This window comes from Abrus precatorius, unplaced genomic scaffold (genome assembly GCF_003935025.1).
Source record: "Abrus precatorius isolate BTA unplaced genomic scaffold, Abrus_2018 Scaffold8, whole genome shotgun sequence".
NCBI lineage: Eukaryota > Viridiplantae > Streptophyta > Magnoliopsida > Fabales > Fabaceae > Abrus > Abrus precatorius.
This window is the reverse complement of record NW_020874428.1, coordinates 38634922-38659168: the sequence shown is the minus strand read 5'-3', so window position 1 is coordinate 38659168 and position 24247 is coordinate 38634922. Positions and strand designations below refer to the sequence as shown.

The 24247-nt window shown below is 32.0% G+C and overlaps 3 protein-coding genes across 7 annotated transcripts in view; 2 read left to right on the top strand and 1 right to left on the bottom strand.

Annotated features, from left to right (window-relative positions):
- Nucleotides 1–12867, bottom strand: part of LOC113848444 (protein FAR1-RELATED SEQUENCE 5-like) — a 20926-nt gene extending 8059 nt beyond the window's left edge. For all 4 annotated transcript variants that reach the window (XM_027477959.1, XM_027477956.1, XM_027477957.1 and 1 more), the window contains exons 1-2: nucleotides 12857–12867; nucleotides 6039–6044 (exon numbers count right to left, since the gene is read on the bottom strand). The gene's annotated coding sequence lies outside the window, so the exon portion shown is untranslated. The remainder of the gene's footprint in view (nucleotides 1–6038; nucleotides 6045–12856) is intronic.
- On the top strand, nucleotides 3477–6807 carry LOC113848443. Its single transcript, XM_027477955.1, has 2 exons — nucleotides 3477–4163; nucleotides 6291–6807. Exons 1-2 carry the CDS (start codon nucleotides 3585–3587, stop codon nucleotides 6420–6422), a joined length of 711 nt encoding a protein of 236 aa, XP_027333756.1. The 5' UTR covers nucleotides 3477–3584; the 3' UTR covers nucleotides 6423–6807.
- LOC113848442 (vacuolar sorting protein 39-like) lies at nucleotides 11756–24247 on the top strand. Of its 2 annotated transcripts, XM_027477953.1 has the most exons (13): nucleotides 11756–12064; nucleotides 17428–17895; nucleotides 17970–18181; nucleotides 18584–18715; nucleotides 18805–18948; nucleotides 19135–19247; nucleotides 20157–20583; nucleotides 20937–21260; nucleotides 21815–22036; nucleotides 22270–22512; nucleotides 22668–23111; nucleotides 23217–23315; nucleotides 23527–24247. In XM_027477953.1, the coding sequence occupies exons 2-13, from the start codon at nucleotides 17496–17498 to the stop codon at nucleotides 23728–23730; spliced, it is 2964 nt and encodes a 987-aa protein (XP_027333754.1). In that variant the 5' UTR covers nucleotides 11756–12064; nucleotides 17428–17495; the 3' UTR covers nucleotides 23731–24247. The 2 variants fall into 2 exon arrangements, with proteins under 2 accessions (XP_027333754.1, XP_027333753.1); XM_027477952.1 differs by lacking the exon at nucleotides 11756–12064 and having other exon boundaries at nucleotides 17347–17895.

The following is a 24247-nucleotide window of genomic DNA, read 5'->3' as shown; positions in this document are numbered from 1 at the left end:
GTTAAAATACTAATATTAATATATATATATATATATATATATATTATTTATTATATTATATTATTTTAAATAAATTCATTATTTTTTTATAATTTTAAATTCAAAATTTTTTAAAAAAATATGTTATGTGTCAACTTCTTATTATCATTTAATACTTGAACTTTTCTACCTTAATCTTACTTTCATTCTCAATGTTGTCACAAGAGGTCATCGAGTAATTTTACACAAAAGGTCACCCATTATGTAGATCTATTTTGTCATCACTTTGTTGTTGTTATTTCATCAGATCCCACACAAGACATGGCCATCACTAACAAATAACTTGAGTGTTTAATACACGAAATAACTCTTATTTACATATAGTTAAAACATATTTAAATTTCATTTTATTTTTGTGGATTCGTAATGTGAAAATTTATGAGTGAAGTGAAGAAGAAAGATTATGAGTGACGTGACATTTAACTGATAGAGGTTAACGTTATATACAAAATAAAAAAAATTAACAGATAATAATTTGAAATAAATTCTTTTTAGAGGTAATTAAAATATATTTAAACTAAAAATATTTATAGTATAAAGTAAAAAAAGTGATAAATATATTATAAAAATTTATTAATAAATAAAAATAGCCAAAGTATTAGTATTTAAGTAAATTCTATAATGCTATGTAAAATGAGAAGATATTATGTGATTTTTACATGTGAAATAATTATAATAATTAATTTTATATTAATAAATAATAGAGTTAGTGATTTATTTTAAAAATATATAAATATTTTTAATTTTTAATTAGAAAAATATATAAAAAAATTTAATTTAGAGTTCAAAATTTATATTAACAAATAAAATATTATATTATTATTTGATAGTATATAATATTTTTTATAAAAAAAATAAATTACTTATTTATTTTATACGGAAAGTAGATAAATGTTTTGATAATATAAATTTTATAATAAATAAAAATATAAAAATAATTTAACAACTAATGTATTTTAAAAATATTTCTGTTTATTATATTTTAAAACAAAAAACAGTAATAATTATTTTTTATAAATAGAATTAAAAGGAGTAATATTTTTATTGACAAAATTATTTGTTGGTGTAATATATTATATTGTTAGTATATATTTACACAAATAATTTATAACTTTTTTTATTATAAAACTTTTAACTTATTTATATTTTATAATATATAATAAATATGTTTTAATATTATTATAAATTAATTAAACAATGTAATTATATTCTATAATAATTGACAAACCCTTAAAATTTCCCGATCATTACATGTGTACAGTTGTTACTTTACAACAAAATTTCAACCTCTACTTGAAATTATATTAATATGTCAATCAAATGGATAAATATTTATATTAAATGAGAATAAAGACTTTACATCAAATGGTGATATTATTTAAATAATAAAATAAATATTTGAAAAAAGTACAAAATTAAAATTTTAAATAAAATAATATTTAAATTGAAATAATGAATATCTAGGAAGTAATTTAATTTTTAAATCATATTTATTAATGTATTTTTATAATTATAAAAATGTCGGATTTTCATCATTTATATTTTTCTTTTGCTAAACTCTGGCCAATTTAAACATTGTCATTGATTTATTTTACTTTCTACTGTGCACTACTTTTCTTCTTTCAACACCTGATTAATTGTTTTTATTTATTATTTTTCTTCATGTTATGTTTTCTTATGATTCTTTATTATAGGTTTTGATTTCTTTTTATTTTTATTTTTCATTATGCATAATGAAGTATTAATTGCTTTTATTTATATATTTTTGAATTCGAGTTAAAGGTTGATTTTTGTTATAATTTATTTTTGGGGTACTGATACATTTCTAACTATTCTTGATATTATGAGGTTAACAAATTTACAACTTCTTACAATGTTGCAATTTCATTAAGTTTTTAAGCATATTTTTATCTAATTTAAAACAACAAGTTGCCCTTTCGATAATGACTTATATTTAGTAATTTCTACGGTATTTTACATTTTATGTCTTCTCACGATTATAATTATTGTTATTAATTTTATATTAATAAATAAAAAATTACTAACTTATTTAAAAATATAAATATTTTTAATATGTAAAATAAGTAAATTTTACCGTATTATGTAAAATGAAAATGTATTTTATATTCTTTTACATAGTGAAGTTAATAATTTTTTTACTATTATTAATAATTTATTTAAAAAAACATAAACACTCTTAATTTATAAAATATCAAATAAATTACAACACTAAATATAAAAAATATATATAATATCTCTTTAATTTTAAGAGTATAATAATAAACACTTCTAAAATATATCAGATGAATTACAAATATCATCTATAGAAAATATATTTTTAGAATATATATATATAATTCCTTTTAAATACCTTTATATTTAAATAATTAAATTTATTTTAAGTTTAAATAATGTTTTAATCTTTATATTTCATTCAAATTTATAAATTAGTCTTTACATGTAAAAAAATTATAAACCCTAAATCCTAAAGACTAATTTATAAATTGATTCTTATACGTATATTTATTTTCAATTTAATTCTTGTCATTAAATTTAAAATAAATAACGTGAAATAAGTAAGAGATTAAATTGAGAATAAATTTAGTATTAGGACCTATTTATAAATTTTTTATATTTAGAAACTAACTTACAAAATTTTATATGTAGAGACTAATTTACACATCTAAGTCAAAAATATTTTTATATATTTATAATACACTGTTGATTTATATATTAATTTTACAATTCACTCACACCTTCCCTTTCCTTGACTCTAATTTTATTATTTTCATTCTTCTTCTTCTTCCTTTGGGGTAACCTTTAATAGAGTCAAAGTCTATTTTTTTCTTAACTTCCCATTCTAAAAACTCAATTAATTCTTAACAAATTTTACTAAAATCTTTTATATTCTCAATCACTTCACCGTCTTTACCCACACTCACCTATCTCAAATTTCAATCTCTTATCAAAATTTTCTCTATCTTCAAATATACCCTCACATGTATTGTTAGCAACATAATTACCAACGCATTTATCTACGTTTTTATTCACTTCTTTAGTATCATCAAAATTTAAATACAAACCAAAGTTGTATTATAGATTTATAAAAATACATTTAACTCAAATTTCTAATTAGTTTCTACATGTAAAAACTTTATAAATTAATCTTTATATTATATTTATTTTTAATTTAGTTATTTACTTGTTTAACCTTTATCCTAAACTTATTTGTAAGAACTAAATTAAAAATAAATATTAATATAAAAATTAATTTACTAATTTTTTTATACGTAGATACTAACTTCCAAATTTGAGTAAAGAACCATGATTAAATATTTAAAACTTTATTTTATTTACATGATATTGAAAGTGGAGCGAAGGAAGAGTGAACGGTGTGAGGGTTATTATTAAATTGGAAATTCCTATCGTGTGCAGGTATGCTACTATGCTATTGCTGAGAGTGTACTTAGGGTTAGGGTAACAGTCTAAGAGGGTTCTTTGTTTGTTACATTCATTTTCATTCTCTTTTCTTCGTTCAATCAGTTATGATGGATGGAAGAAAAGGAGAATACGAACCAGAAGGAGGGGAGTGGGAACTCCTTCACCACCAAAACGACGTCGAAGAGGAAGACCCTTTGGTCTTTCATGGGCCCCCACTGGGCTCTCTAAGGCCCGATCACTTCTCCCTCAACCCTCCCATCCACAACCCCAATTCAAGCACTTGCAGTTCCAATTCCTCTTCCGAACTCGATCGCAACTTCGACGATTCCTATGTCGCCAACCACCTCTTTCCCTCCCCCAACCCCGACCACCCTCTCTGGAACGATTCCGATTCCGACGCCTCCACCGCTGTTCTCGCGCCGGAGCCCCAAAGCCACCTCGTTCCTCTCGATTCAGGTAAGGAAGAAGAAGAAGAAGAACCGAAGAAAATCGTCTGGTGGAAGGTCCCGTTTGAGGTGTTGAAGCATTGGCTCAATCCTCTTCCTCTTCCTCTTCCTCTCTGGTCTCTCTCCGTGGCTGCTGCTGCTGCGTTTTTGGGATTGATGTTGCTGGGAAGGAAACTGTACAGAATGAAGCGCAAGACTCAATCCTCCTTCAACCTTAACCTCGCTCTCGATGATAAGGTCCTTTCTTTCTTTCTTATCATCAAACATATTCGCTTTTTCGTTTTCGAATTAAGTTTAACGAAACACGCACTTAATAATGTATGTTTGGTTTCAATTGTTTCTTTTAAAAAAAAGAAAGTCTCTTTTTTGTGTTTCTGTTGTCCAGAGGTCTTTTAGAAAATTAGCCAAACGTGCACTTGTAATGTTGCAAATTGTCTGGGAGTTGCGTTAAAGTTAAAGGCTCCTTTTGGCAAATAGTATACGAATGGGTGCCGATTGGGTAACAGCTTAATTAAACACTTATTCGATAAGCTTTTATTGCATATGGAGTTTGTATCATAAATTTGACCTTGAAACTTGTTGACATGATTTGAAAAGAGCTTATTTTGATAAGTTATATGAAGAGATTTATTGAAATAAGTTGAAAAGAGCTTATTAGAGTCATAAGCTATTTTCATAAGCTTTTCATAAGTTATTCCAAACACATCTTAATTATACAATTTAAATCCTGAAAGATGTTACTTGTCAATATTGCTTTAATCTCTGAAAGGTTTTCTTTGTCTATGTGTGTTGTTTGTGAATTGACCACTTTGGGGATTGGTTTGTATGCAAGGACTTTCAATGACCAAAACAACACAATCAACATCTTATTTTGGGAATAAATTGTATATTTACTGGTAGTTATATGCTGATTTCATTATTAAATATAACTGAAAGCCAATAAATGTTTCACAACTCAAATTGGCTGCTCATAGTCCTGAGAAAAAGAATTTGAACTGCTGGGTGTACAAGCGTTGGAATTGGAATTTCTAGACACTGGTTTGTGTTTTTAGCTGGGCAAAGAGAAATTAGAGAGGGGATTATGTATAGTGCTAGAATTTCTTGTGATAGCCACTGAATTTTAACAATGGGAACTTGATTAGATTGAGATTTTGAATGATGTGAAAAGCGTGAATTTGATCTGTAAATCTGTTAGTGTGCCGGCGCTGCTTCTAGCTTTGTAGCAGTTTTTGTAGAAGATAAAAATTAAGGAGTCTGGAGCTTAGTGTTGGTGTGTAGTTTGTGTAGTCCTGTGGTGCATTTAGTGGGAGGATCAGACTGATCTCATCTTTAAGGGTGCATGTGGCCGACCCCACCTCGTAGTCCTGAGCTATATTTTATGCATTTTGTCTCTAATATTAATTCTTATCTAATAAATGCTTTGTTTGTTGGTGATAATATAAAAATAAAGGATACATTATGTATTGATGTAAACGTGTTAGCTTGAGATATGTACACACCAAATAATTCTGCTCCAATTAATGGATAGTACAAGAGTTTATTGGCTTTATCTTATCTAGTCTTATCATTTCTTCTCATATTCTCCGTTTTGTATCCTCTTTTTCTGGTGTAGTGCCAATGAAGTCTAAATGATTCACTTTTTTTAGTAACCCAAAAGCTTTTTAGTGAACCACAATTCCAGGAGGACTGAGCAAAGACAAATGCGAATATGTTTGAATACCCTGTTTGGTGTCTGACTTGGATAAGTTCTTTTGGCTTCTGCCCTGCATAACGAGGATCAATTCTCTTACTATTTCTTTTATTATGCTGACTATCCTTAGTATGGAGTCATCCTTACTTGTTTCACTGCAGTTCATTAGTTAAGAAAAGCTTGTGGAGATCATAAATTCAGAATGTATGGCTTCAATTAGTGGTTTTGTCATACACGTGGATTCATTAAGATTTTAGAAAAAATCATCAATGATTAGAAGAATAAAAAATGAAAGGCAGTACATAGTTGAAAAAATTTACTGAAAATTTATGCAAGTGATTTCTATAATATTCCAGAGTGATGGTGTTTTCAAATGACTCACTATATATTATAATTTTCCATATCTTCAAGTATTATTTCACATTTTTCTTTAGTCTAAACAGTAGTTCAAGAAACTGATGTGCATTTTCCCGTAATCTACTACATATGTTAGTTGGTTAATATGTTTGACTTTCACTTTCACTCCATGAAGAAAACATTTTACAGTTTCATTCATGTCTAAATTATTATCTGCTGATTATTAATGTTCTGTTGCGGAGGACTGGTTATGCATCCACATCCACTTGCATATCATGGTTTTGTTAATGTTTATCTCATAAAAGTGATTTTTTCAGAAGGTATCTCAGCTCATGGGTCGCGTTGCACGTCTTAATGAAGCATTTTCAGTTGTGAGACGTGTTCCCATAGTGCGACCATCTCTGCCAGCTTCAAGTGTGACTCTGAGGCCTGTGATGAGTATGAGATGAAGGATTTTATATATTACTTGATTGAAAGTAGTGTGAAATGCAATAATGGCTGTAATAATATAAAAATCCTTTTGTATGATTACGTGTATCTATTATGTGTGTGGGAGTTGAATTTTATGAAGCTTTTCAGTAGCTTCTTGTATATGAATGACATCGTATCATATTGTTAATTTCTCTCTTGCAAATATGTTTCTGCTGTGAAATTCACTTTTTATTTTGGGGGAACACTGCAAACAGAAAAACAACACGGAGCTTGGAATGTGTGATGTATTTAGTTATCGTTGTTAACTAGAAAATTGCCGAAAGTAATACTGTAATAGATTAAAACAATAATTAGGATTTAGATTTTGTGATGAAATTTACGATATTCTAGATTGGGAATGTACGAGGGAAAAGCAATATGCTGACTTTTATATTTTTACCATGAATCTTGGCACTATGTTATTGCTATTTTTGTGTTTGCGGGTATAGTGTTCTTAAAGAAATAAATGTTTTTTTATCAAAAAATGTTTAAAGATTTTAGATAATTAGTTTTTTTTTCTCTAAAAAGTTAAAAATTAAATAAATTTAGAAAGTGTAGGTTCTGAAATAAGTTAAATATATTGATGTTTAAAGCTTGTATAAAATCTAATTCAAACAGCAACACGGCACAAAATAAGCTTCGAATAAATAATATTTAAAAAATGTAGATTATAATTTCAAGTGGTTACAAATTAAAGGCGTCCGGTATCGGTTTGTCCTACTATTTATCAATTACAAAGTAGAGTTATACAAATTCATTCATTTTGAAAGTGAGTTGGAAATTTTAGGTCATCTAGTTTTGTGAAAGATTAATAAGTAGCCTGATTAAATAATAAAAAATAAGTAGGAAAAAAATGAAGTGTATATATATAAGGAGAAATTTTCAAATTATATATTTTAATAACTTTTCTTTGAATAATTTAATAATAAAATTAACTGTTAAATTAAAAATTCTATTAACATAGATTAAAACTTATAATTAGGTAGATTATATATGCAAAATTTGAGAATGATTCAAAATTATTTAATATTTTATTTATATATATTAAAAATAATGTAATATGTACTTCTAAAATTTATAAAAACAATAACTCTTTAATAACAATATTATATATGTTAATTTTATCAAAATTTGACACAAATATTTTTTATAATATATAATTATAATTTAATAATTAAATTAATAAAAATTATTTTTTAGATTAAATTATTCGTTATATAAGAGTAAATATGATTTATATTGATATAATTTGATCTCTTCACATTATACATAATTATCGAGATAATATAAAATAAGTTGACGATTGAATTGATCAATTTTATATTATATGATAAATTCTTAAGTATTTTAAGAGTTCAAATTTGACACCTAATACTAATGAATCTTGATTCATAATACTACTTAATATTTTTTTTATAAAATACAAGATTAATCAATTCAATTGAATGTTCTTATCAAGTAAATTAACTTTACAAAGTTTTATATAAAAATAAAATTAATAAATACTTTATCAAATTATTTTGTTTTAACCGATAATATATTTTTAAAATATAATAAAATATCAAATTTTAGATAAGATACCTTCAAATGTCTAAATTGTATAAAATTTGATGTCTCGTATAAAATAATTTAACTGTTAAATTTTTGAATATTGCGTTCTATAAAAAGTTATTAAGTGGGGGTAAATAAATTTAAATTAGAATAAATAAGAATTTAAAATTAGGAAATAAAGAAAGAAAAGTAACTTGATGAATTAAGAAATAAAGATGGGTTGATGGTTCACACATGTATCTTGCTTTATCATTCTGCAAATTTAAGTCCTGGTTGTCTTCTAGTTTGTAGGCATTTTGTGCCTCCTTTTCTTCAATGTAGAAAGGATTATTTTCCAGTAATCAATGCCATTTTTTGAGAGAAGAATTATAATTCAATCACTTAACAATGTTTTGTATTTGTATGGATCTCTCTACATGCAAAGCTTGTTGGAATTATTTTATTCCAATAAATAATGTGTGGGCTACATATTAAATATAATAATACATTTATATTAAGCTATTTACGCTAATTGGGCTAATTGCAAGTGATCTGCATCAGGTGAGCCCATTTGGATTACCGTAGGAAGTAATGTGGGTCCATATGAGTGGATACCGGACTTGGCCTATTTCGGTATAGTGGGAATCCTAATAGGTGAATATAAAAATAAGCCCCTCTAGCGGTGCTGGTCTCCAATAGACCAAATCAAAAAAAATAAAAAATATTGCCTCTATACTTCTTCCCATCAGGAGTTTGGCTCTAAAGTCCCTGTAATTGGGATTACGGCGATTTGGTTAAGGAAGACCATAACACCACTATTCTTGAATCAACTTGCAACAGAAACGATAATCACTCATAGTGAAGTCCATTACCTAGACTAAAGCTTCCGCTGTCATTTAACCGCAGCAAAAGCGTAATGGATCCGGGTATGTACTTTATACTCTAATGAATATCTAATAATAAGGTCTGTTATTTATCTTTCTTATTGATCTAATATGGATGATCAATTGGGTTAATATATAATGGAGAGTCTTCTAACAATTGGTATCAGAGCCAACCATAATTGAATCATTAAGAAAGTTATATTCATTATAGATATTCAGTCGAATAATTTAAACTGAGATCGTTCAAATCCATTCAGAAATTCTTTGACAAATAATATCTTCAATAAGGTATATAGATTTCTTCAATAAAGCAATTTTTTTTTATGTGATGATAATGGACAATTCTTTTAACAGCTATGAGACAAACGCCAGGGGATAAGAGTGGTGGTTAACTAAAATTTTTTCTACGATGGCAACTTTAGAGCATATAATATCACACAAAAAAATTGTTTGTGATTATAATTTACTTTCACTATAATCAAATACTTTTAGGTCACTTAACTATATTTGTTTGTTGAAATTATTTTTTTAGGAAATTTGAAAGGAACTAATCAAATGGAATAAAATTGGATTCTGTGAGAAGTATTGTGCTAGAATTTTCCGTAGCCTAAACTCATCCGCTACATGGATATATCTTTTGAAATACAACCTTGTAAACATGAACATCCTTATTATTGAAGAAATAAATGAAGATAAAGCGTTTCCTAAATGCAGAAAAAACCAGCAAGCTTAATGTCTCAAAGCAATATGTGGTGGTCAATACATTAAAGATAGTTTTGATTTAATGGAATTATGCTTTGAAACATTAAAGATATGCTTATGGAGAGGATACAAAATAATAAGATACTATAACAGCTGAATAAAGATAAAATAAGAGTATTGTTTAGTTTCTGAACAAAGGGTGTAGTCTAAACACAAGGTTAGCTTTTGCTGGTTGCAATGGTTGATTCAGAAAATGCTTTTGCAATTTCTTTTGTGGCCCTCAAATCTTAATTAGCTTCCACGATCAACACTTTCCTATTCCGAAATAAGCATCAATGTTAGCTCATACTTCTTTTATTTTCACATGTTGTACTAAGTTTGTGCCCAAGTTGAGTGTTAACCCTCGTACTAAAATTATAAATTGGATACATCGTATTATTATATCTTTTGAATTTTTTTACCTCAATCTTAAGAAATGCGATAATCAGAGAGTTTGTAAAATATTTTAAAAATATGAAAAAACAATTTGAGAATGCAAACCACTAATATTCAGCTGTACAATACACTGTTCACATATTTACTTTCTGAGGGGTTAAAAGCCTAAAATTACTTTTCTTTTCCTTCTCCAATTGTACGAAGGAGCCATCGTTTCGTATACCTGCGGAGGGAGAAAGAAAGTCATCAAAATATTGGCACAAAATAACAAGTATTCAGTATGTTATAAGAATATTTCTAAATAAATGTCAAACATAATATAAAATTTAAAATTTAACCAGTTTTAAGAAATGTATATTTTAATTTAAAATTTTAAAAAATTCAAATTAAGTTTAATTAAAAAAATGTTATTTTAATAATGATTTGTAAATATTTTATTATATTCAATACTAAATGAAGAAATTTACATATTAATTCAAATAGTTAAGAGAATAGAAAATGTATATTTATATTAAATAACTAACTAAAAAACTTTGATTTCATTTGATGCCGAGATCCATAAGATGTGTAGTAAAATGGATAAGACACACATAGCTTGTGAAAATGAGAGTAGATGTAAAGGTTGTATTGTCTTTGAGAATAAAGACTCTAGTATATAATAAATAATATTATACTTTTATTTTTTTAGGTGTAATTTTGGTTCTTGCAATTTTTTAAAAATTAATTAAGTTTTTACTATTTTTTTAATTTAAGTAATTGATTTTACTATCAATCTTTTCACAACCCTTGATAATTTAATCAGATTAATTTGTAAAAATTTAAATAAAAAAATAGGAATCTGGAGGCAATAAGATGAATTTTGTTTAAATTTCAAATTATTGAAATTTTTTTCTTAAAAATAAATTAAAAGAGTAAAATCAAATACAATACAAACAAAAAATAAGAAGAAAAAATGACAATTAAACCTTTCTTTGTAAAGTCTTGAAAATAATAATCAATATAATTATTCAAAATTAGACAACTGCAAATAATGAAATTATTCGATCAGATAATCAATATAATTTGACATGAAATTTTATTTTTAAAATGAAAAATCAATTTAAAATTTCTTTTATATTAAATCTTTGTCATGTCTAATTATAGAAATACTGTTTATTTTAAGACCTAGATCTTAATTCAACTTCTTTAAAGAATAATTCATAATTGTTTTCTTAAGAAAATACTATAAATTTTTATGTAAAATACCTAAAAATCTTCTATTATTTTTGAAATGTCAAGCTGAACTTATTATATTATTTTATAATAAAAAAATGTAAAGAAAAAATATTATTATGTAAATTTATGTTTATTAAACAAGTCGTCATTTTTTTCTCATAATTTACAACAAAATACACAAGATGACTAATATGAATTTTTTTTAAAGCTACAAATATCCTGAATTAAGTATATACTTCTAACAGTCTCCTAATTTTAAGTTTTATCTAACAATATCTATCCATGATCCCCAAAATTCATTAGTTGGTCGTTGAAGTCAACATCAATCAATATAAAAAAATATATGTATATTGTTTAAAACCAAAATTAAAATCCTTAACAAAGGATATAACGATGATGAGTAGTACTTGATTGTAAATAAGATCATACAAACAAGAGAGACATGACGGACACGTGTCCAGATACAGGAGCGAGAGAGCAGTGTCGGTGGAGACACTGGATTCCCTCCAATAAATTATGGTTCCTTTTCTGCAATGAAAATTACTAAAATAAGATTTAACATAAAAGGCGGGATCCGATTCATGCCACACCATTCCGGTCCCGGAATACCTTTTTTGCGGTGGTGCTTGTGGCTGAAATCGGCGCCGGACCTTGCCACGCCTCCTTCGTCTCCCTGACCTTTCTCGCTTCAGCACTCTAAATCTAGCGAAAAACGTCATCCCGTGCCTCTCTTTTACTTTCTACGATTTGGTTCTCCCCGTTTATGGATCCGGGTTCTAGAAGCTTCCTTTCTCATTGCTAGTCCTCTTTCTTGCGGTTTTGCTCGCGAGATTCTGTGTTTCTTAGCTGATTTGGTTCGATTGATCTGTTCAATTTATTATTTTTTTAAAAATTATGGCATTCTGCATTTGGGTTTTGTAACGGAATTCATAGATCGCTGAGGGATGGTATATGCAAGTGAAGTTCTATCTTTGTTTTTTTATTTTGAAAACTTAATATTTTTGGGGAGGGAGAAGATAAATTAGGTTATGGCTTTGTTATGTTGTTGCTGCATGGCAAAAGTTAGGAGTGTTTTCAGGGTTAATATGTGGTATCCCCCTTAAAGGAAGTTGGTGTAAAACAGGCAGCTTAAAATAATATGTATTTCCTGGCCATTATATAGACCAATAAATTTAATAATATAGCCTAAGATATAGGAAACAATATATAGGGAATTGCAGAATATAACCTAAAATACAGGAAACAATATAGAGAGAATTGCGGGACAGAATAACAAACTAATCCTACTTTTATATTATCTTAATATTCCCCTTTAAGTTGGAGTATAGAGGGAAGAGATATCCAATTTGGATATGAGAAACTAGAATTGCTTCTGTCCAAACGCTTTTGTTAGAAGATCTGCAGGTTGGATAGAAGTACGGATATGTTCTGTTGAGATTGTTTTGTTCATTAGATGTTCTTGAACAAAGTGGCAGTCGAGTTCAATATGTTTTGTGCGTTCGTGAAACACAGGGTTGGAGGTAATATGTATTGTTGATCGGCTATCACAACATAATTTCATTGACATGGAGTGTGTGATGCCTAGGTCCTTCAAGAAACCTTTGACCCATAATAGTTCAGTTGTAGCATCTGCCATCGCCCAATACTCTGCTTTTGCTGAGGAGCGAGAAATGTTGTGTTACTTTTTAGATTTCCACGAGACAGGAGAGTTCCCTAGTGAAACAAAGTAGCCCGTGATGGATCTTTTAGTGATCGGACAACTTGCCTAGTTTGAGTCGCAATATGCACGTAGTTGAAAATTACAGCTAAAGCTCAAGAGTAATCCCTGCCCTGGATTTCCTTTAATATAACGCAAAACACGCAGCACAACATCATAATGTTCTTGTAGTGGGGTTTGAAGAAACTGAGAGATAGTGTGCACTGCATAGCTTAATTCTGGCCGAGTAATAGTGAGATACACAAGACGTCCGACAAAGCGTTGATACCTTGTTGGATCACTGTAAGGTGGGCCATTAGCAAGAGCTAACTTATGATTTTGATCCATGGGCGAATCACATGGTTTGCATCCGAGTAAACCACATTCTTTCATAATGTCCATTGCAAATTTTCGTTGGCTTAAAAACAAACTAGAAGAACTTCGAGCAAATTCAATACCTAGAAAGTATTTAAGGTTGTTAAGATCTTTGATCTTGAACCATGATTGGAGATGAAGTTTAACCCGAGCACAAGCAGAAGTATTGTTACCAGCCAAGATGATGTCGTCAACATATACAAGAACCACTACAAATTCATCTTCACGAGTGAATGTGAATAGAGTGTAATCGGCTTTGGATTGTTTAAAGCCATAGCTCAGAAGTGAGTCCCTTAGTTTTGCAAACCAGTTTCGTGGTGGCTGTAACAAGCCATACAGGGATCGATGCAGTTTGCACGCTAAACCTGTAGTACCACTACTGAAACCCGAAGGAAATCACATGTACACTTCCTCCTCAAGGTCTCCATTAAGAAAGAGCATTGTGTACATCTAGTTGAGAAATATGCCATCCTTTTGCAACAGCAACAAAAAGAAGAATATGTACACTAACCATTTTTGCGACAGGGGCAAAAGTTTCATTATAATTCTCCCCCTCAATTTGGTTGTTGCCAGCAATGACCAATTTGGCCTTGTAACGTTCAATAGAGCCATCAGAGTGATATTTGATGAGAAAGATCCAGGTGGGAGAGGAGTGACTACCCATGTTTGATTATCCTCAAGAGCTTGAATTTCAAGCTTCATGGCATTTTGCCATAGTGGGTCCTTCATCGCTTCTTTGAATGATCGCGGTTCTATGTTGCTACTAACAGCTGCTAAGAAATTTTGATGCTGTAATGAGAAAACATTATTAGTAACATAATTTTCAATAGGAAAAAGAATACCTGGAGAACAATTGGAGAGGGCATTGATAGAAATGGGTGTAGTAGTTGTGCAGTAATGATAATCTTTTAGATATGCTGGTGGGCGATGGGACTTGCTGGATCGACAAAGTTCTATAGAAGCTTGTTGTAGAGAAATAGTGGTGCTCCCCCTTTCCTCAGGCTCTCGTGATGGGGATGAAACATCTAAGGAATGTGGTTCTGTTTCATACGGTTCATATATGATTGCAGGTGGTGCAGTGACTTGTGTAGAGAGTGTATCAATTGAATTTAGTGCAAATGGAAAGGTGTCCTCAACAAAGGAGATATCGCATGACACAAAAATCTCTCTAGTACTTAAATCAAATACCTTCCATCCTTTTTTATTTGAATGGTAGCCCACAAAAACACATTTTCGCGATCGAGCGAAAAACTTATCAGTTGGTTTAGAGAGTACTATAGCATAGCATAAGCATCCAAGGACCCTAATATGATCATACTTGGGTGGCTTGTTGTGAAGTCTTTCATATGGAGTTTTTCCTTTGAGCAGTTGTGTGGGAGTTCTGTTTATCACATGAGCAGCTGTGAGAATGCATTCACCCCATAAAGTAACAGGAAGTTGTCCGTAAAATCGTAATGCACGTGCTATGTTGAGAATATAGCGATGGTGGGGTTCAACTCTACCATTTTGTTGTGGCGTGTATGCACATGACAATTGTTATAGGATGCCGCGGTTTTCAAAGAAACGTCGTAGGGAAGAAGTGAGGAATTTACTGCCATTATCAGTTTGAACCTGTTTAATCATGATATTGACTTGTGTGTGTACCATTGTAATGAACTTTATTATAGTTAGGCATGCTTTACGTTTATCACGCAGAAGATAAACCCATATATGTCTGCTGAAGTCATCTAATATAGTAAGAAGATAATGTGCACCAGTGGAAGAGGCACGTCTATATGGTTCCCATAAATCAAAATGAATTAAATAAAAAAGGCATAAACTCTGTTTATTATTTATTGGAAATGAACAATGTGTTTGTTTGGCTCTATGGCACACATCACAATCTATTGTTTTATTAGAACTAGAAACAAATGGTAGAAAAGCTAGACATTGCTGAGAAGGATGGCCCAACTGCCGATGCCATAAGCTTGAAGAAGAATCACATTGAACAACCATTGCCGATGTGGGTTGACTCAGCACATACACCCCTTCATGCTCAACACTCTGTCCAATCGTCCTCCTCGTATGTTGGTCCTGTAGAAAACAAGTGGAATCAGTAAACATGGCAACATAATTGTTTCGACGTAGCAACTGAGAAACAGAGATCAAGTTGTATGTAAGCGACGGGACGTAGAGAACATTAGTGATTAATAATATGGAGGTTAGTTTAACATCCTCACACTTGACTGCAAAAATATGAGCCCCATTTGGTAAGCCTACCGGGCAAGGAGGAATGGTGCGAATATTAGACAAGAAGGAAATACTTCCTGTCATATATTGAGATACACCGTTGTCGAGTAGCCAATAATGGTTAGAGGACACCATACCCGATAATTTTTTGGTGGAAGCTTTGGAGGAAACAACAATGGATATTAACTGTTGAAGCATTTTAGGAGTGAAATCATTGATTGTCAAAGGTTTGGATGAGCCTCCTTCGTTAGAGAAAGCACCTGATTGAGTTGCATGAGCATAAATTACGGGTGGACGTCCTGAATTGGATCATCCTCGTCCTTGACCACGACCAGTAGAAGTGCGATTAGTGTAGCCATGGAGTTTATAACATCGTGAGACATCATGGTTTGGGAGTCCACAATGGGTGTGGGAGATTTGCGGTTTAAATGACGTGGTGGATGGCTTGGTCGTAGCGCAGCTGAGGGCATCAGTAGGCATTTCAGAAGATCGAATTATTGTATTATGTGACTCCTCTTGAATGACCATGGCAAAAGCCCGATTAACAGTGGGAAGTGGGGTGGTATTGACGATCTGAGTGATAAGACTGCTGTAGATAGTGTGGTCAAGACCTATAAAGAATTGATAGAGCCAATCATTTTCTTGTTCGGTATCAATAGATTTTTTGAATGCACAATTATCACCTGTGGTGCAAGCATTAGATGTGCGACTGGATTCTAATTCATCCCATATGGACTTGGTGTAGTAATCAGTAACATATGTGCCATTTTGCTTCATAGTTGTAAAGGAAGCTTTTAGATGGAAAATTTGAGGAATGTTAGCTACAACAAAGCAATCCTTGAGATCATCCTAAAGCGCTTTGGCCGTCTCAAAGCACTTGATGTATGGTTGCAATTGAGGGTCAATAGTATTATAGATCCAACTATTAATCATGGAATTACATAAAGGCCATGCACATGATTCGTCAGAGGTCTCATCAGTGGGTGCAATGACCGTGCTGAGAATAAAACCAAGTTTGTTCTTGGCTTTCAATGCATTATGCATTATTTTTGCCTAATTTTCATAGTTAGATTGTCTACGTAACAGAACAATAGTGAGAAGAACACCGGGGTGATCAGAGGGATGAAGATAAAATGGTGATTTTGGATCGAAGATTTTGAGAGACTGGTTTGCAGAAGTCATGGTGAAAAAAAAAAGGAAACTGACGCAGAAACATTAGGCTCTTAATACCATAAAGGAAGTTGCTGGGAAACAAGCAACTTAAAGTATTATTCATTTATTGGCCATTATATAGACCAATAAGTTTAACAATATAGTCTAAGATACATGAAACAATATACAGAGAATTGCAGAATATAGCTTACGATACAGAAAACAATATACAGGGAATTGCAAGATAGAATAACAAACAAATCCTATTCTATCTTATCTTATATTAATACCCCTGACCCATATATTATGGGCCAAATAATTCATAACTTAATTAATTTTTTTTAGTTAATATAAGTGCAATGGGTTATTTTAATGTTGGGTAGGGCTGGTGCCCTTTTTGACACCTCTAAGTGCTTAGTCTCGGCAATTTAAGAAAATTTAGATGGTTTTTATAATAATGCATGACCACCTTAAATGAGTATGTAGCATATTTTTTAAACATGCTACATAGCAATTAGAATGTTATAAATCTAGGCTGTTAGCCCCGTTTCATATCTTCTATAATATTTTGTGATCTTTTATAAAATTATACAACTTTTTTTATTTGATGAATATAACTTAATATCGAAACAATAATATAATTATTTAATTTAATATTAAATATGTAACTTAGCCTAGAATCAAGAAGAAAGAGTTGTTTATGCGTCAAACGTAAAATAAACAGTGATTATTATAATTGATGTATCTGTCTCTTCTTTTTGGAAGAGCAAGCTGAGGTAAGCTTAGAAAAAGAGAATGTGGGATTGAAGTAGCGAAGAGCGGGGTAGAAGAAAATGGTGCACAGCGCATACGATTGTTTGGAAGTGGTAGGCAATTGCCCTGACAAGATCGAAGCCATCGAATCGTACGGGTCGAAGCTCCTCGTCGGGTGCTCCGATGGATCGCTCCGAATATATGCCGCGGAAATCGAATCCTCCAATCGGTCTAAGCCTTACGCGTTGGAGAAGAATCTCGTCGGGTTTTCGAAGAAGCCCGTCCTCTCAATGGAGGTCATCGAATCCAGAGAGCTTCTTATATCGCTCTCCGAATCCATCACTTTTCACAAACTTCCTTCTTTCGAAACCATAGCAGTTATCACCAAAGCCAAGGGCGCCAACGTCTTCTGCTGGGACCACCAAAGAGGCTTCCTCTGCTTCGCCAGGCAAAAGCGCGTTTGCATCTTCAGACACGACGGTAATTATTCGATTGACGTAATTTTTTTTACGATTAATTGAAATTGATATTGAAATTTGAATGTGTGGGTGTAGGTGGCAGAGGATTCGTGGAGGTGAAAGAATTTGGTGTGCCGGATACGGTGAAGTCCATGTGTTGGTGTGGTGAGAATATATGTTTGGGGATTAGAAGAGAGTATATGATTCTGAATGCTTCCAACGGTTCTTTGTCTGAGCTTTTTACTTCCGGGAGACTAGCGCCACCTCTCGTCGTATCACTTCCCTCCGGAGAGCTTCTTCTTAGAAAGGTACTTGTTCTGTCTGCGAATGTGTTTCCGAGTGGTGATTGATTGTGCAATATCACAATGGTGTAGATTCTTATTGGGATAAACTTGTTAACGAGTACTTAGAGGAGAAGAAAATAAAAAGGATTAAGGAGGTGAAATGAATTAACCTTCTCGCGTAAGTTAAGTTAAATCAATTAATACAACTGAACTTTTAAAGTTCTTTTATCTAACTTTTCTATGAGTACTTATAGACTTAAATGGACTTTTTCGTTAGGAATAAAATACTTGTCTCAGTTGAAGAGTTTTCATAGGCTATAAGCTGATCCAAATTGTGGCCTAGCCAACTCTTCGAATTTCCTTGCTTTGTGTTTTGTATTGCTCGTTTTGGAGGAGGTAATTTGCTTTGTTGATGCATTTTTATAGGAGAACATTGGAGTCTTTGTGGACCAAAATGGGAAACTCCTTCCTGAAGGTAGGATTTGTTGGTCAGAGGCTCCTGTGGAGGTTGTGATTCAGAAGCCGTACGCTATAGCTTTGCTGCCCAGATTTGTGGAGGTAGCCAACTTTTTGAAATAATTTACTGGATCTGTCTTGTTGTCAAGAGGTTTTGGATCAATGTGTTATATTTTGGTTGCATTTTGCAGATTCGGTCTCTCCGAGATCCTTATCCACTAATACAAACGGTTGTCCTACGAAATGTTCGCCATCTTTGCCAAAGCAATAATTCTGTGATACTTTCTTCGGATAATTCTATTCATGGCCTCTTCCCTGTTCCTCTTGGAGCCCAGGTATTTCAAATATAGTTGAATGGTTGTTGTCCTTTGCCGTGACTTCTATTTATGGTTTCTAATGCAAATGGTAGAGCAATGAATCATATCACTTCTTTTTACACTACATTATCAAATTTTGTACTTGATTTTGTGTCACATGTTAAACATGAATCAGAAGTTAAGGATTTTGATATTTCATTGCAGATAGTCCAATTAACAGCTTCTGGCAACTTTGAAGAGGCCTTGTCGTTGTGCAAGCTTCTTCCACCCGAAGATTCAAGTCTTCGTGCTGCAAAGGAGGGGTCAATTCATTTAAGGTCATATATCATTATGAGCTTCTTCCTTTAAAAAAAGAAAGAAAAACTGGACATGTTGCCCCTATTCAGTTGAATACATTTGATTTTAAGTTCATCTCAATTCTAGGCACCAATTAGCGGGCAGTTTAAATTTGTATTTATTTCAAACTTTTGCATATTAATTGTTGAATGTCTTGAAATTTGTAGGATTCGGGGATAGTTATGATCGAAATGAATCGTCTGGACTAATCAATATGATCACCAAAGCTAATGTAAACAAAAAGAGAAATGTCTAATGCATGTTATATTCATCACTGATTGTTCCTTGTAAACCTTTAACGTGTTTTTAGATATTAGCTTAAGTTGGGGTGCGCTATGCATTTATGTTAATAAACTTATTAGTCGCAGTGGTCAATTTGTTTTTTCCCAACATTAAGAACGGTAGATTGTCTTCTTTTCATTAATGGGTAAAGGACTTAAAATATGATAACAAAAGGACTTTGATTATGTATGATACAAGTAGATTGTGGTCTGAACAATGTATCAGGAATTCCTATATTTTGAAAGAAATATACTAAACTATATGTCATGCATAATCATTTTTATCATTAAATAGTTATAAACAAAGTCTTTACACTCTGATAAGTGAAATACCAGACTAGGTGTGTAAGCTCATTTCAGTCATGTATTCTAGCCCCACAATATCAGTATACAATATTGATAATGGTCACTGGGCCACTATGAGTTGCATAATGATGCTTACATTAATGATAAAGTTAACTTTGTTTGGTGGAAGATTTTGCTTTCATGCATTTATATATTTAGTTGTTAGTAATTTCTTGAAATTATATCAGCTCAACATATTAATTATTGCTTACTTTTCATTTTTATTAAAGTTCTGTTAAATGTGTTTGTATCATGTTGTTACAGATATGCTCACTATCTTTTTGACAATGGGAGCTATGAGGAGGCCATGGAACATTTTCTGGAATCTCAAGTGGAAATAACCTATGTGCTTTCTCTATATCCATCCATTATCCTTCCCAAGACAACTATTGTTCATGAGCCAGAAAAGTTGGATCTTTATGGGGATGCTTCATATCTCTCGAGAGGTTCTTCAGGTGTGTCCGATGATATGGAACCCTCATCAACATCTCATATGTCAGAATCTGATGAGAATGCAGTACTTGAATCCAAAAAAATGAACCATAATATGCTCATGGCTCTCATAAAATATTTACAGAAGAAGAGATATAGTTTTATTGAGAAGGCCACTGCCGAAGGAACTGAAGAAGTTGTTTTAGATGCCGTTGGGGATAACTTTACATCCTATAATAGGTTTAGGAAAACCAATAAGGTAAATAAACTAGTTTTTATTATACTTTTTTGTTTTCTTCCATATTGAATATATCTCCAAACTAGGTGAGTGTTATGTCCGTGTGTGGATATGCATGTGTGTGTATATACTATATAAATATATAAGAAGTTTATCAAGTGTGAGCATGAGAGCATAAAATGATTAGCTCTTTGTGTGCTCTCACTCGATATGCCCCATTCTCCTCACAACACACACATGCAAGATTGATGATAAAGCTGTGGCCTGTGGGACATATAATGTCCTTAATCTCTTTTGAAATATCAAAACATTTAAATAATAATAATTTATATCCATTGTTATTGAAGTTATCATTTTGAAATTGTTGGTGTCAGGGGCGTGGTAGTATACCTGTTAGTTCAGGAGCTCGGGAGTTGGCTTCAATATTGGATACTGCTCTACTCCAAGCATTGCTTCTAACTGGACAATCATCAGTGGCTTTAGAATTACTGAGAGGTATTAACTACTGTGATTTGAAAATATGTGAGGAAATACTTCAAAAAGGCAACCACCATGTTGCTTTATTAGAACTTTACAAGTGCAACTCATTGCACCGGGAAGCTCTTGAACTTCTTCACAAATTGGTGGATGAGTCAAAATCTAGCCAATTGGAAATTACTCAAAGGTTCAAGCCTGAGGATATTGTTGAGTATCTCAAGGTAATTTTCTACTTGGTTAAAAATTTAATTCATATATTTTCCTTCTAATTTTTAAAAAGTTGTCACAGCTAATTTTTTTACTGCCTCTAAGACTAATATAGATGGTGCTTTTAGGAAGTAGTAGTATCTGTAATATTAGATTCTATAAGATAGTAAGTCCACACTCCACAGAAGTTGGTGGTGTATTTATTATGCCAGGTATTATAACGTGTTCTAGTGTTAATGGAGATTATATGAAGATATTCTTCTTTTGCATTATTTGATAGTCTAGATCAAATGACACTTTATCGTTAAAAATATGAACTATTTTGGTTTTGTGGCTCTGATATGCTAGCAGCAATAGTTTGAGCTTTTTCCTATATGGGCTACTTTTCCTCTGCATCTAGCTGTACTGGAAAGTGTTGTCTGCGTAAAGTCACTCACCAATTAATCATAAAAAGATGTTTTCAATCTCCATTACATGTGGATTTTAAGTTTTCCAGGAGACTCCAAATCCTCCAAAGTAAAAAGTTGTTTCCAATTCTTGGTTTTTAATTTGGTGGTTTCTGATGCAGCCGCTATGTGGGACCGACCCCATACTTGTTCTGGAGTTCTCAATGCTTGTTCTGGAAAGCTGTCCATCTCAAACTATTGAGCTCTTTCTGTCTGGAAATATTCCAGCTGATATGGTGAACTCATATTTGAAGCAGCATTCTCCAAACATGCAAGCTAGGTACTTGGAGCTCATGCTTGCAATGAATGAGAATGCCATATCGGGCAATTTGCAGAATGAAATGGTGAGGACCTCTTGCATATTATTCAAAGGCTACAAGGAATGAATGAATTCTGTTTTTTCTTTTGGCTTGATGGGAACAGCGGTTTTGGTGGATTTCATGTAAATAGCTTGTAAAAATTTTGCAAAAGCATTATGGTGATGCTGCTGCAAACTCAGTTGCTTTATTGTCAACATGTTTTCTATTTGATTAATAGTATGAGAAACACACTGAATTTACAGTATTCTGCAATGTAGGTACACATCTATCTTTCTGAAGTACTCGAGTGGCATGCTGATTTAAGTGCTCAACAAAAATGGGATGAGAAAGCTTATTCCCCGACAAGGAAAAAGCTATTGTCTGCCTTAGAGAGCATATCAGGATACAGTCCAGAGGCTTTGCTAAAACGACTTCCACCAGATGCTTTGTATGAAGAGCGTGCAATATTGTTGGGAAAAATGAACCAACATGAACTGGCATTATCTTTGTATGTTCACAAGGTAGATCAAGTATATATCATCTTTGTATTGTGAAGGGGAGACTCATTGATGTTGACATTTTCTGATATCCCTGATGCATAAGATCATTGCTTCGTGTATGAGTGTCATATAAATCAGTTTTAATGCTGACGAATGAGTGTGTTTTTCATTTGTAGCTTAATGTCCCGGAACTGGCATTGTCTTATTGTGATCGGGTCTATGAGTCTACCCATCAGCCATCTGTAAAATATTCCAGCAACATATACCTTGTGCTTCTACAAATCTATTTGAATCCTCGAAGGACCACAGCAGGTTTTGAGAAGAGAATTACAAATCTGTTATCCCCACAGAATACAACCATTCCAAAAGTTAGTTCATTGACATCGGTAAAAAGTAGAGGCCGAGGATCAAAGAAAATTGCTGCAATAGAGGGTGCAGAAGACACAAAAGTTGGTTTGAGCAGCACTGACAGTGGCAGGAGTGATGGTGATGCAGATGAATATAGTGAGAGTGGTTCTACTATCATGCTTGATGAGGTCCTTGATTTGTTGAGCCGCAGGTGGGATAGAATAAATGGAGCTCAGGCTCTTAAACTTTTACCAAAAGAGACTAAATTACAGGTATCCATTGCTTGCTAGTGCACTATAGCTACACAATTACTTTTTTCTGGTCAAACTTTTGTTAGTTTCTTCAATCTGGTATAAAATTGCATGTATAATATGCAGGACCTGCTTTCGTTTCTTGGACCCCTTCTGAGAAAATCTAGTGAAATGTACCGAAATTGTTCAGTGATAAAGAGCTTGAGACAGAGCGAGAACCTTCAGGTAAGCATACACCGGGAATAAAAAATTTAGCCATCATTAAAAGTTTCTTACTTCTGAATGGAATTATTGGACAACATCATTAGTTCGTACCTCATAGTATTTGTACTGTAGGATGTAACATGGCGGAGTCAATGAGTCGCGCTCTTGCGCATTTGCATACTTTTGTTTTGTTAGTATCTAGCAAGGAGCATGATTCAATTTGTTCACACAGGTGAAAGATGAACTCTATGGTCAGAGGAAAGCAGTTGTGAAGATAACCAGTGATAGCATGTGTTCTCTGTGCCATAAGAAAATAGGGACTAGTGTTTTTGCAGTCTACCCCAATGGAAGCACTCTCGTACACTTTGTCTGTTTCAGAGATTCTCAAAATATGAAAGCAGTAGGCAAAGGATCTCAATTGAGGAAGCGATTGTAAAAGTGAGAGGCCATACCGATGGGTGGTCCAATTGTCTCTTATGAGTGTGTGCTTTTTACCCATGGTACCTGCTGGTCGGTGGATTATTACCGCAGTGACACTAATGTGTTCCGGAATTCTTTTTTACTGTCCGTGTAAAATGTGAGATTTGGTATGTGAAGAGCGCGATGTGTTTATTTTCTTGTGATGTAAATATTCGGGTTAGAGGGTCGGATATTTATTTGTTAAGCATTGAAAAGGAGCAGATTTTCCCTCCTTTTTCTTATGTGTTGTATTATCTGCACTAAATTTATAAAAGTTAAATTTCAATATTATTTATTATTAAAATATATTGATAAATTGTATATAGTATTGGGAAGAATTGCAATAATCTAGGATTCTTATACAAAACTCGCCACAACTAGAATGTATACTACACAGAATTTTCATGATTTGGCTGTGTATGGTTCCATTCTATGGAAACTAAAAAAAATTCATGATACATATATATCAAATTCAAATTCAAATGAAGCCTTGT